The sequence below is a fragment of the Kogia breviceps genome, chromosome 9 (genome assembly GCF_026419965.1).
Source record: "Kogia breviceps isolate mKogBre1 chromosome 9, mKogBre1 haplotype 1, whole genome shotgun sequence".
NCBI lineage: Eukaryota > Metazoa > Chordata > Mammalia > Artiodactyla > Physeteridae > Kogia > Kogia breviceps.
In genome coordinates, this window is record NC_081318.1 from 61,274,055 (window position 1) to 61,297,993 (window position 23,939).

The 23,939-nt window shown below is 41.1% G+C and overlaps 2 protein-coding genes and 1 long non-coding RNA gene across 7 annotated transcripts in view; 2 read left to right on the forward strand and 1 right to left on the reverse strand.

The window, feature by feature from the left end:
- The window catches only part of LOC131762893 (uncharacterized), an 86,783-nt gene extending 68,874 nt beyond the window's left edge, over positions 1-17,909 (reverse strand). The window contains exons 1-2 of the long non-coding RNA XR_010842248.1: positions 17,624-17,909; positions 16,912-16,985 (exon numbers count right to left, since the gene is read on the reverse strand). This is a non-coding gene — a long non-coding RNA (uncharacterized lncRNA). The remainder of the gene's footprint in view (positions 1-16,911; positions 16,986-17,623) is intronic.
- Positions 17,910-18,211: 302 nt separating this feature from the next.
- The window catches only part of C1GALT1 (core 1 synthase, glycoprotein-N-acetylgalactosamine 3-beta-galactosyltransferase 1), a 41,649-nt gene continuing 35,921 nt past the window's right edge, over positions 18,212-23,939 (forward strand). Inside the window, exon 1 of one of the 4 annotated variants that reach the window (XM_067042554.1) lies at positions 18,212-18,451. Coding sequence is in view for 1 of the 4 variants with exons in the window: in XM_059074734.2 (XP_058930717.1) it covers positions 18,365-18,371 (7 nt within the window). In the remaining 3 variants the exon portion in view is untranslated. The remainder of the gene's footprint in view (positions 18,452-23,939) is intronic. The other 3 variants (XM_059074734.2, XM_059074736.2, XM_067042555.1) reach the window with 3 other exon arrangements.
- The window catches only part of MIOS (meiosis regulator for oocyte development), a 325,043-nt gene continuing 319,420 nt past the window's right edge, over positions 18,317-23,939 (forward strand). For both annotated transcript variants that reach the window (XM_067042550.1, XM_067042547.1), the window contains exon 1: positions 18,317-18,371. The gene's annotated coding sequence lies outside the window, so the exon portion shown is untranslated. The remainder of the gene's footprint in view (positions 18,372-23,939) is intronic.

Consider the following 23,939-nt stretch of genomic DNA (forward strand, 5'->3'; position numbering starts at 1 on the left):
AAACAATATGAAGGTATTTGAAGAATCCTCACTCAGGCAGTGAGGATTTATGGGGATTTTATCCAGAAAATAAGGGAATCCCAGAGCCTGGTACGTGACATTGCTTTCAGCCTTGAGATATTTGCCTATATGAGAACAGTAGCTGAAAAGATGAGAATTTGAGCAAAACTTTTGATAGTTTCAAAGGACTGGAGGGAAATTGGAGTTCTTAGCCATGCAGGGAAGAGGGGATGTATAAATCTCAATTGGGACCAAAAAGGGACACACTTTATGAGTAAGGAAGGGTAAACTGGAAAAAGACCAGCCCTTACAGTGACTTAAGCTCAGTTTTGAATCATATCTATCCCCAACTGATGTTTAGCCTTCTAAATTCTGAGTTTCCTAATTCTAATACATGCCGTTCTTTACAGTTTTTTAAAATATTGTCTGTCTTTTTATTTAATTTATTTATTTATTCATTTTTGGCCACATTGGGTCTTCGTTGTTGCATGCACAGGCTTTCTCTAGTTGCGGCAAGCGGGGGCTACTCTTCGTTGTGGTGCGCGGGCTTCTCATTGTGCTGGCTTCTCTTGCTGTGAAGCACAGGCTCTAGGCACGCGGGCTTCAGTAGTTGTGGTGTGCAGGCTCAGTAGCTGTGGCTCGCAGGCTCTAGAGCTTAGGCTCAGTAGCTGTGGCTCGCAGGCTCTAGAGCTTAGGCTCAGTAGTTTTGGCGCATGGGCTTAGATGCTCCGCAGCCTGTGGGATCTTCCTGGACCAGGGCTCAAACGCATGTCCCCTGCACTAGCAGGCGGATTCTTAACCACTGTGCCACCAGGGAGGTCCTGTTCTTTTATAGTTTTTATTGTTTTCTTAAGTTCTTTTAGATAATTCTGTTATATTATTTAGTTTTTACCTGCTTTTTAATTGTATATTTTCTGGAATGCATTATTTAGTCCTTTCTTTTTTTTTTTTTTTTGTGGTACGCAGGCCTCTCACTGTTGTGGCCTCTCCCATTGCAGAGCACAGGCTCCAGACGCACAGGCTCAGTGGCCATGGCTCAGCAGCCATGGCTCATGGGCCCAGCCACTCTGCGGCATGTGGGATCCTCCTGGACTGGGGCACGAACCCATGTCCCCTGCGTCGGCAGGCAGACTCTCAACCACTGCGCCACCAGGGAAGCCCTAGTCCATTTTTTAAAAATAATAGTATGTTTGGTTTTTGACAATATTCTTTTCTGTTGTTCATGTATAAACAATTTGCGTGTATTGTGCTTTTAGAAAGTGGTTCCCGTGTAGGGGATTGAGAGGCACCATGGTACCTTTCTTATCTTTACTGCTTAGGAGCTCTCTCTTCTATTGTTATCACAAAGATAGATGATAGACAGACAGAGAGATACACAAATATATATTTAAATAACCACTCTGTGTAGTTATATGCATTTTCTGAGCTCTGCCTTCTCTGGAGTCCTACCTCTCCCCAAAGAGTTTGATCCTTTTCTCTCTTTGCCCTCAGAGTTCCTGTCCTGATCAATCTGAATTCTTTCCACAGTAGCATTTTCCTTAAGAAAGGAGTTTTTATTAGATATTTCTGAGTTCTTTGAGCACTTAAGTCACTGCAGTATCTTCTGATCTCTCCATAGTCCCTTAGTGTGTAGCTGTGTACCTTTTATTCCACTCACCCATAACCAGAGTCTGGAAACTTCTCCTTTTCACTGTTATTCTCAAAATATTCACTTGCTGAAAATCCCATTCAAGGAGGGACTTTCTCTTTTTGATTTGTTGGCAGTTGTTGTACTGCAATGTTCGTAGAACCATTAAAACTTTCTTTCTCCTCCACTAGCTCTGCATAGCTGCTAAACCTAGGCATGTCCTGTATGGGTCCTACATCATCTGTGGTTTGGGTGAGGCAACACCCACTGGTGTTCTGAGGTTCATGGAGGTGTTTTGGTTGGTCTTCTGGAGGATGTTGTGAGTAGAATTTTTAGTTTGCTATTCTAGTAATTTAGTATGTTTTTAGCAAAACATTGGAAAAATTCAGAAACTATACATCTTGATCTTGTCCTGACCTGAAGTCACGATAGACTTACTTATTTTTATTTTATTTATTTTATTTTTGGCTCTGTTGGGTCTTTGTTGCTGCATGCAGGCTTTCTCTAGTTGGCGGAGAGCGGGGGCTACTCTTCGTTGAGGTGCATGGGCTTCTCATTGCGGTGGCTTCTCTTGTTGCAGAGCATGGGCTCTAGGCGTGTGGGCTTCAGTTGTTGCAGCAAGCAGGCTCAGTAGTTGCAGCATGTGGGCTCTAGGGTGCACAGGCTTCAGTAGTTGTGGCACGTGGGCTCAGTAGTTGTGGCTCACAGGCTCTAGAGTGCTGGCTCAGTAATTGTGGCACACAGGCTTAGTTGCTCCACGGCATGTGGGATCTTCCCGGACCAGAAAGATCTTCCCATGTCCTCTGCACTGGCAGGCAGATTCTTAACCAATGCGCCACCAGGGAAGTCCCATGGATGGGCTTATTTTTAAATCAAGGAAACAGTCACTGATTCTCCATTACTCCATTGTCTTGACTGGCTTCTAAGGTTATAGTTACTTCTGATGCAGTTTCTGTTCAACTTAGTTGAGTGTTTATTAGCTTTCCTAAACATTCTTTTAAAGTATAATCAGCCTCTAAGAGGTGCCCACATTCTGATATTACTTTCATTTTCCTCACCAACTCTCTTCAAATTATGGCTTCCTTCATTAGCTAGCCTCAGTTAGAGTATGTACATATATGTTCTGAACAATTTCTTCAATCAATGAGATTCTTTTTCCTTTAAAACTAGACTTCATTTGAGAACTTCCTTATGCTAAAATTGCTGTATTTTCCTCCTAGGCATGTTTCAAATTGTTCTTTATATTTCAGGAGCCTCAGTTAGGATGCTTCCTTTAATATTCAAAGGACTCACTACATTGAAAATGTTTTCCTCAACTTATTATTGCATTAACTTTGCAGTACACTCCTTCCAAATGAAAATTGGCTCATTCAAGCCTGTTACCCTCACACTGCTGGAAATATATCTCTCTGATGAACAGAGGAAAATTACTACATTTCTCTGCAATTTTGTAGACTCCCCTCTACTCTTCAGAACTTATTAGAATGCCCCACTCCTTTTCTCTAAAGAAATGAAATTAAATGGGGGGTGGCAGTGGGGAGAGTGGTCTCTAGTCTCCAGGAATCTACTACAGGGCTCTCTACTTGACCCTGTTCAGTTTAATTCAGTCAACATTCAACCTTCCATGAGTACCTCCTATGTGCTAAGTTTTGTGTTAAGCATTAAAGATAAATAAGAAATCATCCTCCATGGGGGCACTGGAGTTAGATGTGGGTTAGAATCCTCACCTATTGTTCACTAGCAGGTGACCTGAATTAGCTATTTGATCTCACTGAGCTCAATTTCCCTATCTGATGAGTCCTACATGATACAGCTGTTGTGAAAATTTAACATATATATGCTTTATATATTATATAAACACATCTTTTGTATACATATATAATACATATGTACATAGTTTTATATTTGTAGACGTAATATATGTAGACATATAATTTTTACAACAGCTGTATCATGTAGGAAATTGCTACGTATATAGTAGGCAGTACTCAATAAATGTTTCTTCCTTTTGGATAATGTTATAATATACTTGTAATTTGAAAACATTTCTTCCCCTTTTACCTCTGCAACCACAAAAAATGGCTGTTATATAAAGCCTATTGATTTTCTTAATGAAGTGAATTAAAATGGATTATGTTTTAAGATACCACTCCTATCTCAAATTGTGTGATATTTGTAAAATGTATTGAGACAACAGTAGGGTTCTTGATATGAGGTCATAAACTCCTAAGGGGTTCAGGCAGTTTTTGCACCTTCTGAAATTGCATGCAAATTGGGTATATTTGTGACTTATGCATTTTTGGAGGGAGGCAATTCATTGCTATCACCAGATTTTTAATGGGACTGAGAAACAAACAAAGTCAAGAATCATGAGGGTGTTATAAAATCACAGCTGGGATTCACAATAGATTATATACTTTTGGAAGTCACACACTGTCTACACAATTTCCTTTTTTATAATGCTTAGCACAGAGCCAGAAAGAGTTAAGAACGTAAACTTTTTTTTTTTTTTTTTTTTTTTTTTGCGGTACGCGGGCCTCTTACTGTTGTGGCCTCTCCCGTTGCAGAGCACAGGCTCCGGACGCGCAGTCTCAGCGGCCATGGCTCACAGGCCCAGCCGCTCTGCGGCACGTGGGATCCTCCCGGACCGGGGCATGAACCCGTGTCCCCTGCATCGGCAGCCAGACTCCCAACCACTGCGCCACCAGGGGAGCCCAGTTTTTTTTTAAATTATAGTAATAGTGACATTCCTTTCTCTACTAGGAGTGGCAAGTATAAAAATATGGACTAAAAAATCAAGAGCCAGGCCAAATACTGGGAGCAGTGAAAGACCAGAAAACAAAGAAAAAGGAGAAGAGGAAAACAAAATCCCCACCCGCCCCCCAACCAAACAGAGGAAGAGGAAGAGAGGGAGGAGGAAAGAAATAGATTGGAAGAGAAATAGAAATGCAAAGGAGAAGAGGGAGAGAGAAAGAAACGAAACCAGTCTGTTCATTGGACTGTGGTAGTTTGTTCCTTCCCCTCTGGCCCCCCTCCCCAATAATCTCTTCAAGACAAAGACTCCTTAGAGAAAAAGAAGTTTTACAGACTGAACGAAGATGTATGAACTTTTAATCTTAGCTTAATTTGATCATGATGCCTTTGGCAAGTCACTGTTTTACCACCTGAATTTTATTTATCTGCAGTATCTAGATCGTTAATGTTAGTAAACCAGAAGAAGTCCCCTATCTCTGTGTGAGGTGTATTTCAAAAACTCATTTTAAGGTGACCCAACTTGAAGTATGGATGCATTTTCCTGAAGAAACAATGTTAAAACAGTATCACAACAGTTCATATAAACATACTTAACATATAATGGCAGAAAAGGGAACAGGCCTTTCAGTCAGCTGGGAGCTTGGTAAGCTGGAGCACTGTCTTCTTTTCTCATTTCCTTTCTCACACTCTAAGGAGCTTTATACTCACTCATGTTAATAAATCGGGGGATGTGTCTGTACTTCAAAGATAAAACCCAACAACACAATAAATGGCCATTTGCACATGAGAAGCAAAACTAGTTACCTTTCCTCATCTTTATTCTATCCTTCAACTCTTTCCTGCCCCACATGGGCATGCTTCTTGCCCCTAGAACCTCTCCACATTTTATACGGAGTACAAATTCTGGTCTCCTCACAGAACTAGAGTTCTGGTTCTTCTGAACTCTAGAAGTTTCTTTCTATTCTGTTTTTGTATACCATCTTCAATTTCCATCTAGATCTTTCAGGTTTCAACTATAAAGTGTTATCTTCCTACTTAAGGCTCCACTTTCTTAAGTTACTCCACTTACTTACTTAAGCCTCCACTTTCCATCCTTAACCCCTACCCGTCTTTTCCCCCCTATCATTTATATGCTTGACCAAAGTCTAATGTACATGGGAATAAGGAATGCGATCTTGACTGATAATGCTCTTACAGTTGCTTAAACTCTATTTAAATTGCTTATATATTATGGCTCATTATTTTTCTATCAATACTTACTAATTGCTTCTTCTGATTAGTGCTGTGTTTGTATATAGAGGCAGTTCTGCCCAAACAGAAGGAAAGAATTCTGCTTTCCCTGTCATCTGCTAACCTAGTTCTCAGGGACTGGTTTCTCTGATACAATCCCTGTAGCTACTACACATTTTTGGACATGTCCTTGCTTTAGGTTTTGTCATAGGCTGGGTTCCCCAGAGAACAAATTCTGAAACAGAGATCAGAATACATACAGCTTATTAGGAAGTACTTTTGAGATCAATGCCTGTGAAAGGGAAGAGAAAGAAGAGAGACTAGACAGAAGGAGAAACTGAACTGTGATGTAGTCTTAACAAAGGCCTTAGTCAACCCCATGGGGAACTCTGATGGTGGAACGGCCCTAGAGAATATTACAGGTTGAGGTTGGGAGGCTGGTTTTTATACCCCTGTGCTAGTTAGTCACTGGATGTGGGTGCCCTGAAAGAAGGCGTGGTCTTGAGTTGAGGCAGGTAGCTGGACCTGAGGCAATTCCCTGAGAGGGTGGGCAGCTGAGGGTTGTCTACTGGCAGCACTTCCAATAGCTAGGGGAATAATTCTTTCAGTCCTGAATAGAGATCAGAGCAATGCATCACTACGTCCACCTCAGGTTTGCTGCCTTTGATCACATGCACAGTATTGTTTTTATCATTTAATATGTCTGGAGTGAGTCATCATAAAATGCCCCAGAAATGCCCCCACTTGGTGAAGATTAACCTTGCCTGTCAACTTCACTGGGCACTTAGGTATTTCCTACAGACCTGAGACCCTCACTAGAAGGACCAAATGGTGTTTGGGAAGTTGGAACTTAGAGTCAGGCTGGTGTTTTTCTGTGAGCAGGACAAGAAATCACAGTAATCAGTGAGAGAAGATGACCAGATAACTGAAAGACAGAAACCAGGTTAGGAAGGAGTGAAGACCGGGTTGTGCCCACTCATCTGTATAAGAGGATGGTGATTCTTGCACAAGCAGATCTGGGACTAAATAAACCTCTTTTATGGGCTGGATTTAGCCAAAAGGCTGTAGCTTGTAGATACTTCATTTAAAAGATTAGCATTAAAAACATGAGTCAAGAATCTTGTTGGTTTCATTCGCATTCAGCAGGACAAGATTTCTATCTGTGTGACCTTGGGCAAGATTCTAAAACTCTATGTGTCAATATCTTCATCTATTAGATGAATGTAATAATAGTAACTGTCTTATAGGGTTAGGAGTAGGTGATAGTCCAAGTTCAACACTGTGTAGATTGGCACTTATCAGGTTCAGTAAGCAATTTTTGGAATTGTTATTGTTGTTATATTTATTACCATATTGAGTTAATTGAGTATTTTCTTTCAAGCCACTCTTAGCCTAAATTTTGGAGGCAGAAGAATAAGAATATATTTCGAGTTGTTAAAATTTTAAAACAATAGTCAAGGAAAAAGTTGTATGAAGTTTCTTTGTACTATTTTTGCAACTTTTCTGTAAAGTCTGAAATTATGTCAAAATAAAAATTGAAAACAAAAAGCTCTCTGACTTATTTTGCTGGGATTATTCGGGATGGGAGCAGGCATCTAGAAGCCTTGTCTATTTTTATGCTGCTTAGTTTTATGTAATTAGACCCCTTTAATTTATCCCTTAATTTTTGTGAAAATATCACTATTTCAGTCATGTTTTGGGGAAAAGAAAGAGTCGTGTCCATATTTGGGTCAGAGAGAAAAGGGGAACATCATATTCATGGGGTACAGATGAATGCAAGCAGGGGAAATTAAAGTGAGAAATCTTCAAGAATGAGGTGAAAATACAGGAAGAAAGAGCCAGAAAGGCATGTACTGCTATATTTTTTTTCTTATTCCCTTCCTGGAGAAAAATGAATGATATTTATAAGTACCTACTGTGTGCCAGGCACAGTACTAAGTGCTTTCACATGTTATCTGATTTACTCATAACAATCCTGTGGCACAAAAACACATTATTGCCATTTTACAATGAGAAAAACTGAGGTTCAGAGAGAATAATTAGGTTTCCCAAGACCACATGATAAGTGAGGGAGCCGAAGAGAGAGTGCTGCATTGGTTTAAGGTCAGAGTGGGTTAAAGGTCCATCAGCAACTGAATGGATACACAAATTGTGGTATACTCTTATAATGGAATACTACTCAGCAATAAAAAGAAATGAACTATTGATATATGCAATATGGCTTCATTTCAAAGTAATTATGCTGAGTGAAAAAAGCCAGATAAAAAAGAGCACACATTGTACGACTCCGTTTATGTAACTCTAGAAAATGCAAACTAATCCATAGTGACAGAAAGTAGAACAGTGGTTGCTTGGAGATGGGGTGGGGTGGGGAGTGGCAGGAGAAAACTTTCGGGGGCAATAGATATGTTCACTATCTCGATTGTGGTGATGGTTTCGTGGGTGTATACATCTGTCAAAATACCACATTATATACACACCTTATGTATATATAGTTATTTCATGTCACTTATTCCTCAATAAAGCAGTTTTTAAAAACTGGGTTGGAATCCTTGTTATACTACTTACAAGTGCTTAATCTCTAAGACTAGTTTCTTTATCAGTTAATAAGGTTGCTAACACCTACTTCAGAGAGTTGGTATGAAGATTAAAATAAATCAGCTAGTTAACTGTTTAGTACGGTGCTTAATATAATAGCAAGTAAGTAGCAGACATTATGTGACAAGTCCTAGACTCTGAGTTCTTCCTTCTTAGAGCTTTCTCTACTTTAGTTAGTAATGTTAGTCATTGTTATTTTTATTTATAGCTATAATTCAAACATATCAATCTTACTCCAAAGTCCAAGATCTCTCCACTAAACCACACTAAACCATGATAAATTTTATTATCTGAGTTAAGGAATGTGATCACCCAATGGGAGTCTTCTGCATAAAAAGCTGGTTTGTTGTAAAGCCAAGTTTGTCCAAGTTGTGGCTATTGTAGTCTTCAGCTCCAGAATTTCTCTTTAGTTCCTTTTTATAATTCTCTTTATTGATATTCTAATTTTGTTCATACATCCTTTTCCTCATTTCATTTAGTTCTTTGTCCATGTTTTCCATTACTTCTTTGAGCATATTTAACACAGTTGTTTTAAAATCTCTGTCTAGTAATTCCAATGTCTGGACTTCCTCAGAGATGGTTTCTACCAATTTATTTCATTCCTTGGAAAGAGCCACACTTTCTTGTTTCTTTGTATGCCTTGTGATTTTTTTTGATGAAAACTATTTAGTTTCTATTGTAGTATGGTACCTGGAAGTCAGATTCTCTCCCTCTCACAGGGCTTGCTATTTTTTGGTTGTTGAAGGCTGTAGCAGTCAGTTTGTTCAATGTTGTTCCCAAACTACTACTGCAAAGACTGCATTCTTTGTCAATGTGGTCATTAGTCTCTGCCCCTTAGCATGTGTTCAGCTAGTGTTTTGATAGAAATTTCTTTGAAAGCTAGGAACCTACAAGTCTTGGCAAATTGGCTCTGATCTTCAACTTGCCAGGCCTGCATTGTGCCAAGGGATCAGCCTAAGGAAAAGCTTAGAGTCTTCTCAGATGTTTTCTGAGCATGTGTCTTACCCTGGACATGTACACAGCTTTCTAAATCCCCACGTATACATAGTTGCTTTTAAATGTCCTAATTTCCCAAAGAAACTCTCCCCAGTTTTTGCCTTAGACAGTCTACTGTATGCTTCAACCATAATCTCTGCCCCAAGTGTCTGAGGATTGTTAATTTGGCTTGAAGTATTTTCAAGCTCTTTCTCCTGAGTTCTGAATTAGGGGAGACAGAGTGGAACACCTGGCATCCGTCCTTTAGGTTGTCCCCATATTAGTCTGCTTGGGCGGCTGTAACAAAATACCACAGCCTGGATAGCTTAAATAACAGAAATTTCTCTCACAGTTCTGGAGGCTAGAAATTCAAAAATCAAGGTACCTGCCAACTTAGTTTGCCTTCTCACTGTCTCGTCCCATGATGGAGAGAAAGAGAGAGCAAGTTCTGGTGTCTCTTCTTCTTACAGGGCACTGAATCTACTGAATGAGAGTCTCACCCTTATTGCCTCATTTAACCTTTATCACCTCCTCACAGGCCCCACAGTCACACTGAGGATTAGTGCTTCAACCTATGAATTTTGAGGAACACAATTCAGTGCACAGCACCCCCCAACAGATTAGAACAGATTTTACAACAATGTGTGAACAGGGTCAGCTTTGCTCCCTCCAGAATGGAAACAGTCCCATAGGGGAAACATGGGCTGTTGCCATTCTAAGATAGCTGCCTTTTTATGACTGCAACAGCTTTATGAACACTGCTGCTTTAAGACTGTTGCCACTTTAAGACTACTGACATTTTATAAGACTGTCCCCATGCAGGGGTAGAGGTGGTGGAAGGACAAGTAAATCACTACAAAATCTTCCTACTTTTTTTTTCACAGCTATTTTGAATTTAATGGGCAGAACACTTCATAAAATAAGGATAGCAGAAAATCAATTTGATTGGGAAATAGCTGGGCTGATAAACTTTGCCACATAATGTACATTACAGATGTCAAAATGTTTTCTATTACTTATGAATAAAGCAAATTATAAAATTTTAGGGAATTCCCTGGAGGTCCAGTGGTTAGGACTCTGTGCTGTCACTGCCGAGGGCACAGGTTAAATCCCTGGTTGGGGAACTGGTCACCTCTCTGGCGGCAGCCACTCTTTCCAATTTCTTATGTGGCCTTCCAAAGATGAAACCACACACCTCAGATTGGGACTCTGAACCCAATCACACCTCAGATGGGACTCGAACCCAGTTGCACTCCAGATTGGACTTGAACCCACAACCCAGCTGAAACCACACACCTGGTCTCAAGACTCAATGCAACTCAGGTTCTTTAAGTCTCAGCATAGAAGGAATTCAGCGAGAGGCAAAGGGATAAACAAGAAGTAGATTTATTAATATAGGACACTGTGAAGGATATAAGCAGGCAGGCAAGAAGGCTCTGCACTGAGAACTAAGCAGGAAACCAGATTTCTTTAGGGAGATACACATGCCACAGACAGAGTGCAGTCCATCTCAAAAGGCGAGAGCGGCCCTGCCTACTATTTTGAAGTGCCTTTTTTTTTTTTTTTTTTTTTTTTTTTTTAAGTGGTACGCGGGCCTCTCACTGTTGTGGCCTCTCCCGTTGCGGAGCACAGGCTCCGGACACGCAGGCTCAGCGGCCATGGCTCACGGGCCCAGCCGCTCCGCGGCATGTGGAATCCTCCCGGACCGGGGCACGAACCCGTGTCCCCTGCATCAGCAGGCGGATTCTCAACCACTGCGCCACCAGGGAAGCCCTTGAAGTGCCTTTTTATTGATTCAGTGCTCATTTGGTTGCTGTAAACTTTCAACTGTTTTCCAGAGTTCTCAAAACTTGATTCTGACTGTTTCTGCTTGTTTTTCAATATTTCCGTGGGAGAACAAGAGTGGGAAGCTTCCTACTCTGCCATTTTGCTCTTTTTATTCAAAAGACTGCAGCTTTTGCGTTTTTCATAAGTTTTATGTTATTCCTCAGACCAAAGCTTTCAAAACGCTTTTTACTTCTTATAAATGAAAAACACTATTTAGATCGCTCTTAAATGAAGTGATGAAATGTACTCTAAAGAATGGAAAAATGGGGCTTCCCTGGTGGCGCAGTGGTTAAGAATCCACCTGCCTGGGCTTCCCTGGTGGCGCAGTGGTTGAGAATCCGCCTGCCGATGCAGGAGACACGGGTTCGTGCCCTGGTCCGGGAAGATCCCACATGCCGCGGAGCAACTAAGCCCGTGAGCCATGGCCGCTAGGCCTGCGCGTCCGGAGCCTGTGCTCCGCAACAGGAGAGGCCACAACAGTGAGAGGCCCACGTACCACTAAAAAAAAAGAATCCACCTGCCAATGCAGGGGACATGGGTTCGAGCCCTGGTCCAGGAAGATCCCACATGCCGCGGATCAACTAAGCCCACATGCCACAACTACTGACCCTGTGCTCTAGAGCCCACGAGCCACAACTACTGAGCCCACGTGCCACAACTACTGAAGCCCATGCACCTAGAGCCTGTGCTCTGCAACTAGAGAAGCCACTGCAATGAGAAGCCCGTGGGCACTGCAACGAACTGTAGCCCCTGCTTGCCGAAACTAGAGAAAGCCTAAGAGCAGCACCGAAGACCCAATGCAGCCAAAAATAAATAAATAGAATAAATTTTTTAAAAAAAGAATGGAAAAACTAACTTAACAATAAAAAAGTGTAACTTAATATAAGAATACAGTGGAAGGATTCATGGAACTCAAGAGCAGTCGGGCCATTTGCGGGACAGGTGTCATGAAGTCTGTAAGAAGCTAAAAAATTACACTCTCCCCTTTCTTTCTCTGTTTCTGTGAGATCACCAAAGCTCAGGGTCCTTTCTCTTCTCAGATAGTCTGCTTCATTTTTCTCTCTCCCTGTACAATGGGTTCCACTTATCTTGGGTTCACACATTTCCGTTACAAGCCCCTGTTTGGGTTACAGTTTCAGTGTTCAATAGAGAGAAACTAAGACCTCTCTTCCAATTCTAAATTCTCAGAGGAGAGAATCTGATTGATTCAGATTCCTTCAAGGATCAAACTCTATCCAATCAAGAAGGGAGAAGGGTCCTATCATATAAACATGGCTGTAAGGACCAAATCTCTAGATGGGAACTGGAGGAAAAAGGAAGCTTCTCAATGGATGATGGACAGAAACCCAACAAAATATCTACCCCAATCCATTCCTAGATTTAAAAACATTTAAATACAACTTAAAAGAAAGAAGAAAATAATTGTGTCACATTATGCAGCTAACATTTGTAAGTCAGTTCTTTACAATCACAGAGGTAACAAACGCATTTATCAATAAGTTACTGCTTACGGATTTTAAAGCATCACCTACTCCATTTACAACAAATGTTTTCTGCCTTTGTTGAGCCACCAGGGAATATAATTAAGGAATATTCTGAGTCTTATTCCAGGAAACTAGAGGAACACAGGGTAACTCCAGGGAGCCCAACCTTCTAAGTTGAGTATTTCTCTGGTTCCTCAGCGCTCACAAAGCAGTCTCTGCTTTCAAGCTAACATGTTGTGAGTCACGCTGAGTCTTCTTCCCTTGAGATTAAAAGTATTTCCCAGACTTTCCTTTTTTCTTTATCTCCCCCTCTGCTCAGTTCTCCACCTTTATCCCCTTCATGTGTCAGTCAATCCAGAAAGTAACACTAGCCTTTCCAACCGTCTCAAAATCTTGGTTGATTTTGTGAAGATGTAGCTGCAAGGAATAAAAACTGTTTGGAAAATGCTCTTAGTTTCCACAGAATGAAAATACTGTAACCTGGCAGGAATTTTCAATATGAGATGAGAAGCTCCATTGAAAAGCACACTATCTCCAGAAAAGAAAGCTCTGTCTCTTTTTTTCTACATTTCTTCTTCCTATTCAAGTGAATAACGATGCGAGGTAGCCAGGGTCAACTAAAATCACAAATAATCTGATATCTAGAGGAGTCAGTAGATTCAACTGATTTAGAGTCACACCTGAATAGCAGAAAACAAGAAAGAAAATACAACAAAACTAGAAGTTTCAATAATTCATCCGGTACATTATCAAGACTTGAATCTTACACTGAAGCTCTGTCTTACTCATCCTCATATATTTACCTCTGGAGTTAGTCACACCACCAAATTGTGCATTGTCTCTAATTGCATATTCTTTACCTCTCATGTTCCATTATATAAAGCCTTCCCTTTCGTGCCCAAGTCTTCCTCTCTGAAAGAGAAAGACGTGTATTCTACCATTTATTTTCTTGCTCTTGGGTGTAATTTTGCTCTAGAATAAATGCTTACACTCAGACCCAATTATTGATTAAATGTATGTTTATTACTAAGTATGTTTTACTACCACTGTTACCATAAAGAGGGGCACACACCCAACCATAATTACAAATTAAGTCCTGAAAAGAGAAAGGAGCCAGTCATAATTATGTATTCTTTTTAAAGTGCAATCATATTTCAACAGGCTAATAAAATGAGATCTGACATATAATAACTTACCATCCTGCCATACTCTTAAATCCTAACTCCTTACTATGAATGATGCTAATATTTTACAAAGGCACACAGTAAAATCAGTTATTAGTTATCACTTCTTGAAAGAAAAGTCAGTGTTATACACACCTATTTAATACTCAATTGCTTAAAAATAAAAAAGGACAGGGCTTCCCTGGTGGCACAGTGGTTAAGAATCCACCTGCCAATGCAGGGGACACAGGTTCAAGCCCTGGTCCGGGAAGATCCCACATGCCGTGGAACAACTAAGCCCATGCACCACAACTACTGAGCCTGCGCTCTAGAGCCCGCAAGCCACAACTACTGAGCCCACATGCCACAACTACTGAAGCCCACGCACCTAGAGCCCGTGCTCCGCAACAAGAGAAGCCATTGCAATGAGAAGCCCATGCACTGCAAGGAAGAGTAGCCCCCGCTCATCCCAACTAGAGAAATCCCGCACGCAGCAATGAAGACCCAATGCAGCCAAAAATAAATTAACTAATTAAAAAAAAAGTAGGATAGACATTACAAACCTAATGTAATTAAAAGAATGATACTGTCACATATAATCACACTGACTACCTTTTGAGGCCAGTCAGGATTATTTCCCCCAATTTATGGATAGTGAAATTGAGATTTAGAAGGCTTAGGTGACTTGCTACTCAGCTAATCACTGATAAAACTGGGAGCAGTATTCATGTCTCAAGGGTTCCATTGCTTTATTCACTATATGTTTCTTCCAGGATTGTCAATGTTCAGATCTCAGTAAGATTCACAATTGATCTCCCTACGATCATGTCAGAAAAACCTTACATAACACAGGTGTCAGGGATCAAAAATAATACCAGCATTGTATGTTAGTTACCCTTTAAGTGAAAAAGATATATTGATTCAACCGTTTACTCATTCAAGCAACAAATAATACCTACAAATGTGTCAGGCATTGTGCTAGGTAGGCTCTGTTATACCCAGCTGTAGTCGTTATCTTTGCTGCACAACAAATTATCCCAAAACTTAGTGGCTTGAAACAACAAACATTTATTATTGTACAGTTTCTGAGGGACTGGAATTTGAGAGTGGCTTAGTTGAGTGGTTCTGGCTCACAAACTCTCTTTGAGTACAATAAAGATACTGACAAGGGATGCAGTCATCTGAAGGCTTGACTAGGGCTGTAGGATGTGCTTCTAAATTCACTCACAGGGCTGTTTTCAGGAGTCCTCAGTTCCTAACTGGCTGAAGCCTTAATTATTCATAACATGGGTCACTCTATAAGTTGTTGAGTGTCCTTATGACATAACTACCTTTCCCCAGCGAGCAATCCCAGAGAGAGAGCAAAAAGAAAGCTGGCATATGTTTTATAGTCTCCTCTAAGAAGTCACACTACAGCATTTCTATATTCTCTTCATGAGAACAAGTCACTAAGTACAGTCCAAACTCTAGGTGAGGGGAATTAAGCTTCACTTTTGAAAGAAGTATGAAAGAACCTGTGAACATATTTGAAAACTACTATACCAGTAAATATAATTTAATTTATAGAATTTAATCTAATTATTACAAAAAAGATTTGTTAATCTAATTGTAATATTTGGGTATTTAAAGGAAAACTAAGTTTATTAGCGAGTGTTTTTTTTTGTCGTTGCTTGTTTCCATTTTGTGCCCCCATTTTCATCTTAACCTGTCTATTAAAAAATTCTACAGGTAGTGCTAAATAAATAATGACTTTTCCTATCTTTTTATGTCAATTAGGACTTTCATTCAGTGCTTATAACGGAAAACCCAAACAACAAGACCTTAAAGAGGAGGAATTTATTTTCCCTCACATAACAACAAATCCAGAAGTGGGCAGTCCAGAGCTGGGTAAGCTTACCCTCCAAAGCAATCATGAACCCAGGCCCCTCTGGCTTCCTATGCTATTATCTTGTTCTTGCGGTTGAAATAGGGCTGCTCCACCCCTAGCATCATGTCACTGTTCCAGGTAAGATAAAGGACAGGTATAGGTCCAATGGCTAACAGGAAAATTCTTCCATAAAACTTTGAGCCTCTCCTAGCAACAACTACTTTCATTTTGCTGACACGTCACATGGCTAAACCATGGCTTATTAGAGACTGAGGAAGTAAATATTTTTAACTAGACACACTGTCACCCTGAAAAAAATCAGAGTTCTGCTAGTAAGAAAGAAAGGGTTTAATCAACTATCAGTGTCTATCACTCTGCTCCAAGGAGCCTTGACACACATTATTCTGCTCCAAGGAGCTCTGACATACATTAGTGAAACACCACACCAGACAGACAAACATACTGTCCAAGGTTTATCTGTGCTTCAAATGGGAGACTTTGGTCATTTTGAATCTCACATATAAATTATATTCAAAGTAATCACACTTTCTTTTTTCTAGTTGATAATGAAGAAAAATTGGCTGACATGAAATGTCATTTCCAGGAATTTATTCAAGGTGACAGCTGCACAGTTGTGCAAAGGTACATGCATTAAGAAGGTCATCACAGAGTTGTTTAAAATAGTAAACATTTGGAAAAAACCAGAAATGAATCAATAGAATACTGGTTAGATAAATGATAGTACATCCACTTAATGGACATTATGCAACTTTAAAAAATGATGTTATTCATGATATATTGTTCAGTGAGAAAAGAACTGTGTACATAATGAAATCCAGTTTATCATACATTATATTTATATATCTTTATGTATTTTTTATTCTTAGAGATGTCTGGACGAGTATAACATGAACTTTAAAAAATGGTTACCTCTGTATTATGGGATTTGGAAAAACTTTTTTTGTATTTGAATAAGTATGTATTGTTTTCATGAAAATAATAGCTCTTTTCAAAAATACCCAGAAGGGTAGGAGGGGCTGATTTGATCTGGTGTTGTTTGTATCAACATACCTTCTTGCCACTAAGAAAATTATCTTAGACATGCTGTATCTGAGCTTATCCTTGGAAGGACTTCTTATCTTTGCTCAATGGAAAAATATTATTCCTTTTTCATTATAAATATTAATAAAATTAAAATAAGAATCCTCAGGTGTTTTGTTTTATTTTGCTTTCTAGTTGGAACACTTTGACCTCTGAAGGGTCTCTTTTCCCCGTTTCACAGTGGCTGTGGAAGGAAAAGGGGTGAGACTGGAAAAGAAAGAAAATGATGGAGGTAAGGATCCAAGAGAAAAGTCTGGAGGCATGGGCCCAGGAAAGAGCACTAACCTGGACATCAGATACTTGCACTTCTCTTCCAGAACGGGCTTCTCAGTTTATCTTTCTGACCTCAGCTTTCTCATCTGAAAAAATGAGAGGTTTGGATGTTTTAGAATCTAGATGTTTTAAAACTCTTTTGGAAGATTCTTTAGGATTTATTAATCGCATATACTGCTAAACTACACTAAAGCTGAAAGTAAACAAATTAAAGGGGGGTGGACAACAACAATACCTTACTAACGTTATTATTTCTCCTGGACATGTTAAGTAACTTGCCAAGGTTACACAGCTAATAGGTGGAGGGAACCAAGATTCCAGCCCAGAGGCCAAGGCACTAAAGAACTGCTGAAGAGGGCATTTAAAGGAAGCAGGGTAGCTTTCTCACCCTCAGGCTAGGCCTTGTAAACGACGGTTAATAATAAAGTCAAGACCTTACCCCACCTCCTGACTGCTGTGGGGTTGCTTCAATCGCTCCAGGACTCCTTGCTCTAATCCAAAAACAGTTTTCTGATACAAAGTCCCTTTGCCAACTAAAGGTGGGGGGGGGGGGGTGAGGTTTTGCAAGGATCCGAGGAAGCTCTTCCGGCCATTGCCTGACAACAGTGAAGTAATGACAGAACCAAAGACCACGTGTGCCTTCAGGAGGCTTTGTGGTATCACTAATTGGATTTCCAGCCCCTGCGGGTTCACATACCTGGTTATGCAACAACAGTTCGCGTACCTATCTTGCCGTATTTCGTTTCATTAAGGCCAGAGAGATACTGAGTAAAGAGAGTCGGGAGGGGGGCATAACAGGGGTAAAAAGAACTGCTTAAGAGCAGGCTAGAGGCCATAAGACTCCTGCAGGGTAAGAGCCTGTCCCTCAGACAAAGGTCCCTCAGGTATCCGCAGTCTCGGTCCCTGACGTCTCACTGCTTTTAACTCCTCTCAAGGTCCGCAAGCTAATGCAAAACCCTAGAGCAAGATCAGGAAGTCGAAGGCCGCCAGCGAGGAGCCGCAAGAGAGCTGCGACTATCGCTCAGGGAAGACCAGACTTCCCAGACCCCTTCGCACAAGGGCGGGGCGTGCGCTTCGGCTGCCAATCCCCGCGCCCACACGTCGTCGTAGCCCCGCCCCACCCTGCCCCCTCTCGCTCCTCCCTTCCCTGGGGCTGGTGCGGCGGCTGCGACGTCAGCGCAGGGAGAGCCCTGGGTGGCGGCTGCGCTGTCTGCGGGCCGCGGCCTGGACGCGCTGCGAGGAGGGGCGGAGCGAACGGTCGGGAGCGCGCGCTGGGCCCGCCTCGGCTGCTGCTGCCGCCGCCGCCGCCGCCGCCACCGCTGCCGGGGAATCATCTGGGCGGCAGCGGGCGGCCCCGGGTAGCAGCCACGAGCCACTTCTGCGGCTGCCGAGAAGAGCGAGGGTCGCCGGTCTCGTGTCTTCCCCCTCTCTGCCCCCCCGGAGGGGCGAGAGGGAGCCGAGGCTGATGTCAGGTACGCCGGCGGAGGCGCCCTCAGACTGTGGGTCCGATGTCTCGGTTCCCCTCGCCTTCCCCCTCTCGGAGCGTGAGTGTGTGAGTAGGGGAACGTGGAGGGTGGAACCCCACCCCCGGCGCTGCCAAACAGGTGTCTCGGAGTCGCCGCCGGGGCTAGGGACGTGCGGGTTCCTGAGGGAGGCGCGGGGCACTTCCTGCTCCCGGCGTCTCTGCGAACTGCCATTGGGGCCGCCTGCCCACCGGGCCGCTATTTTGTTGACATGTAGCCTTCTCTGGGTCGTGGGTCCTTCTCTTACCCTCTCGTGCCCCTCGCCTCCTCGCGCGCAGCCTGCCGTCGGGTGGCGACGGTGAGACACGGGCTGCGCTCCGAACCGCGCGGCTTGACCACTTAGCGGTCCTGCCCCGTTGGGCCCTCTCCCTGCGGACCTGCGGGCGCTCAGGTGTGGACAACTTCCAGGAGAGCAGCCGGGCTGCCGCGCCGCCCCAGCGCCCAGCGAGCGGGCGCCTTCCGCAAGTGCCGGGGGACTTCCTCAGGGCTCTCTTGGACCAGCAGGTTTGTCTGTGGCTGATTTGTTCTTTTAAATTTCCCTGCCTCTAGTGAGGCAGGTGTGTTTGGGCACTAGTTGCGTGGAGGACGAGGAAAGGTTTTTTCCTTGCCTCCTCCCTCCCCCACCAAGTGTGATGGGATTCGTAGGTGCTGACAAATTGGCTTTACAGCTCTTAATTTGGATGTATTGTATACTCAAAAAAATGAACGAAATTTAGGAGTGGGGATTTATTCTTGCCCAGCTCTTACCCTCTCCCTTTATTATTATTGTCAAATGACAAAACATCACAAGCTTTGGAAAAGTTGACTACATTTATAATCTAGTTCTCTCAATTCCTTATAGTTATTGTTATTGTGGTAAATCCTTTTAAAGCGTTTCAGGTTGAAAACTATTATCCTAACCATGAATTGGCTTCCTTATGATTTTAAAAGTTAATTATAAAGTTAAAACTTTAATGCAATAGAGTAATTAGGCCAATGTTTAACGAACAGAAATATGTTCATTTACCAAAAACTGGGCAGTGATAGCTCTGCCTGGGTGCCAGGCAAAGGTGTCGTGCATAATTTCAAGTTGTTTAATTCTGGTGTTAGTTTAGACGGTGGGAATCTGAGGTTTTAGGAGGTAAAACTAACTTTTTGCAACTTTCCACACTTTTATCAGATAAATGTCACTTGATGCTGTGTGTTCTAAGTATTGTGTATAGTAATCATACTTATTTTATTTTCTGCCAGCTGTAGTATATACTAATGTACAGTTTAATTGAGTGTAAAGTTTCAAGTTACCAAACAGTTAATTCTTTTTACCATATGTTAAGTAAAACAGTGATTTAGTAAGGAAAGTATGACTCACTTAAAATTCTTCACAGGAAAAAGAGTATAGTATTTTAGTACTAGTGGAGAACAATTAGATGTCTCTTAAATTTGCTTGGAGTTTGTGTTTTTCTGATCTTTTTAGTTAGGGTTCAGCATTTAAAAAATATTTTGTGGTTACTACCCATTTAAAGATAGGTATTTTTCTTAAATATGTCTTTTTGGGGGTATAGATTATACTAATCTATATTTCTGAGTAAATTCAGTATCCAGAAATTATTAGAATTTTATCACAAAGTCATTTAGGAGTACATATCAATTAATGATCACCTAGTCATAGAAATAGAAAAGTGTGTCATTTAGGTATATGCTATATACTATTTGTATATTGACTTGTGCTCACTAAGATAAAAATTGCATTATACAGCTTACTTTATAAACCATGGTAATTTAAAGTAGAGTTTCTGTGTGAAGAAATCATTGATTGGAATTCTTGTGACAGTGCACCTGTAAACAAACAGTAAATGGAAAATGGACAACTTGATGCTGAAATTTCATTCAGATTCACTTAAAATTTTAAGCTTCCCAGTACAACCATGTTACTTTTAGAAGATTTGTTGAGATTTGAGTAAAGCGGCTAGTGTACAAACCAACAGCAAGGTGGTAAGAATATGGCAAAATTCTTTTACCCAAACCTAAGTGGGATTAAGGTCGTTCTTTCAGAATAAGGGGGAAAAAATGGAGAATTGTTCCATAAAAGAGAAGTTAGCATAAGGGGGAAAAAATGGAGAATTGTTCCATAAAAGAGAAGTTAGCATTTTATCTTGAAGTCTAAATGTGTATCAAATGTGTACTTAAATATTCAGTTTATAACTAATTCAGATGTCCTATGGGAAAATACATGCCAAAATCTATAATGTGTGAAAATAAAAAGTGTCCCTTGAAGAAAAAAATATAAAGAAGCTGTCGTATGTGAAATAGGGTAGCCTATAGGAAAGTAGGAGAAACCAAAAAGAAAATCTGAATACGTTATCTAGAACCTGTAGTGTGAGCTGCCTTGCATATTGAAGGGACACATGGAGGGCAGAGAGAGGCGGTATTAAATTGGGGAGATTCTGAAACAGGAAGTCTGATTAGTTCACAGTGAAAGCTATATATTAAAACAAATTGGTGCAAGTTGGATAATAGGGAGACTTGAAATTATACAGCTTGGTGTAGTCATTTGCATTTTTGGTCATTGTGTTAGTTTCCTAGGGCTGCTGTAACAATGTACAGCAAACTGAGTGATTCAAAACAATGGAAATTTATCGTTTCACAGTTTTGGAGGTTGGAAGTCTGAAATCAGGATGTTGACAGGGCCATGCTCTACCTTCTAGGGAAGAATCTGTTCCGTGCCTCTTAGCTTCATGTGTCACTGGCATTCCTTGGCTTGAAGTTATATCACACCAGTCTCTGCCTCTGTTGTCACATGGCGTTCTCCTTGTGTGTCTCTGTCTTAGTATGGTGTTCTCCCTTTTTTGTAAGCACTTCAGTCATATTGAATTAGGGGCCACCCTGCTGACCTAATCTTAATTTGATTACCTCTCCAAAGGCCTTATTTCCAAATACAATCACATCCATAGCTCCTGGGATTAGGACTTTAACCCCAGTGTTTTTCGGGGACACAGTTTAACTCATTACAGTCATGTAATTTATCTTTTACAGTAGTCAGTAAAATTTTAGCACCATATACCAGACCAAATCAGATGGTGCCTTAGGAACAGAGTAAATTCATTTACCTATCTCAGTGCCTACCATGTGCCAGGTCATAGAGTTTGTAAAGCAGTGAATAGGTGAACAAAATCTCTGTTCTCGTGGAGTTTACATTCTAAAACATTGGTTCTCAAAATGTGGTCCCTGGAACCTCAGCATCATCTGGGAACTTGTCAGGAATGCAAGTTTTCAGGCTCTATTCCCCAGACTTCTTGATTCGGAAACTCTTTTAACAAGCCTTTCAGGTGATTCTGATGTAGACTCAGGTTTGAGAACCACTGATCAAGATGGAGAAAAGAGACAATAAACAAGGTGAGTAAGTAAAATATATAATATATTAGATGTTAATAGGTGCTGTGATTAGGAATAGGGTGGCCAGGGAAGACCCCCTGAGGAGTAAAGACCTGAAGGAGTTGAGGAGTCAGCCATGTGAGTATCTAGGTGAATTGTATTCCCAGCAGAGAACAGCAAGTGTAAGGACCCTCATGTGTTTGAAGAATAGCAAGGAGTCCAAAGTTAGAACACAGCAAGGGAACAGATAGTAATAGGTTCAGTTTTTGAAATTGCTATTTGTTCCTTTTTGATCTACAAAAACCAAATACTAGAAGGAGAGATCAGCAAGAGAGGAGTGTGGAGGGTAGGATTGCATACTGTGTGAGGTTCATCTTAAGGTTTTGGTTTTGTCTCTGAGTGACATTGGGAAGACACTGGAGGGTTTTGAGCAAATGAGTGACATGATCTGATTTAACATTTAAAAGGACTGGTAAAAATGGATTGAAGAAGCCAAGGATGAAGAAAAGGAAAAGTTAATTAGGAGGCTGTTGCAGTAGTTGGGAGAGAAAAAGTGGGAGAGTAAGAGGAAGGGGGAAAGGTGGCTTCGATTAGGGTGGTAGCTGTGGAAAGGTTAGAAGAGGTACAAAATTTAAAACACACAGGATTGTAGTGAAAAGTAAGCTTTTTTCTTCCTTCTCTTGTTACTGCAGTCACCCAGCTGCGAATGTAAGGATACACTAGTATATAATATACGTATATTTTATGCATTCATTTGGCAGTGTCTGAAGACATTTTGGGTCACAACTAAGGGGAGTGCTACTGGCATCTAGTGAGTAGAGGCCAGGGATGCTGCTAAACATCTCACAGTGAACAGGACAGCCTCCAAACAGAGTATTATCCAGCTCATGATGTCAGTTATGCCATGGTTAAGAAACACTAGCTTAATGGGATTTACAGAGGTTGGGGTATGGATGGTGGAGGGAAGGGGATGTTGTATAAACAGAAAAGACAGTAAGAGTAGAGGAACTCACTGCATTGACCTATTTATTGAACTGTAAATAGTTCAGAATTGCTGAAGCATAAATTATAAGGGAGGGAGGGACAGAGGGGGGGCATACTGTACCTGTAAGGTAATGTAATTCTTTGAAAACAAAGTTATAAAACAGGAAAACTAACACATTATTAATTCTATGTTAAATATCACTCACTTTATGCCTATGTAAGGATAGGCTGGTATCATGTATTTTATGTATTCATGACATACCTTTTTATTAATTTTTTCAATATTTCTAACCTACATGGTTCATCTGCGAGTTTTTTTTCAAATTGTCACAAATCTCAAAAAAGTTTTCCAGTATATTTATTGAAAACTATCTGCATATAAGTGAACCTGGGCAGTTCAAACCCATGCTGTTCAAGGGTCAACTGTAGTTACCTTAGGTGAGAACCTGGGGTAGAGATGGGCATGAAAACATACTCTTTGTGTGTGTGTGTGTGTATGTATGTGTATACATATACATATGTGTGTGTGTGTATATATATATTTAATCTACGGTTTCAGTTAGGGTATGTTTTTTCCTTACATGTCTCATTTAAAAAGTAGCCACTACACCTTATTAACAAAAAGTCATGACCTGCCAAATATGCAAAGATTTTCCTTATTAGTTCATATAGATCATTGTTTTTAACATCTATAGCATATTCTATGATATGGATGTACCATATTTTTTTTAAACTTGTTCCTCATTAACAAACATCTGTGCAAATGGCTGCCATGAACATCTTTGCACACTTCTGTGTTTGTGTCCATAAGGGAAATTTCTGATCATGAAATGATGGGTCAAGGCATACTTGAAAAATTTTAAAGATGTTGCCAAACTGCCCTTCCAAAAGACAGTAAATGTGTATATTCTGAGAAACAACCGATGAGCGCCAGTTTTCTCCATATCTAAGTCAATACTGGCTGTTACTGAACTTAACATTTTTTGCCGCTGTGATAGGTTAAAAAATAGTGCCTCTGGGCTTCCCTGGTGGCGCAGTGGTTGAGAGTCTGCCTGCCGATGCAGGGGACACGGGTTCGTGCCCCGGTCTGGGAAGATCCCACATGCCGCAGAGTGGCTGGGTCCGTGAGCCATGGCCGCAGAGCCTGCGCGTCCAGAGCCTATGCTCTGCAACGGGAGAGGC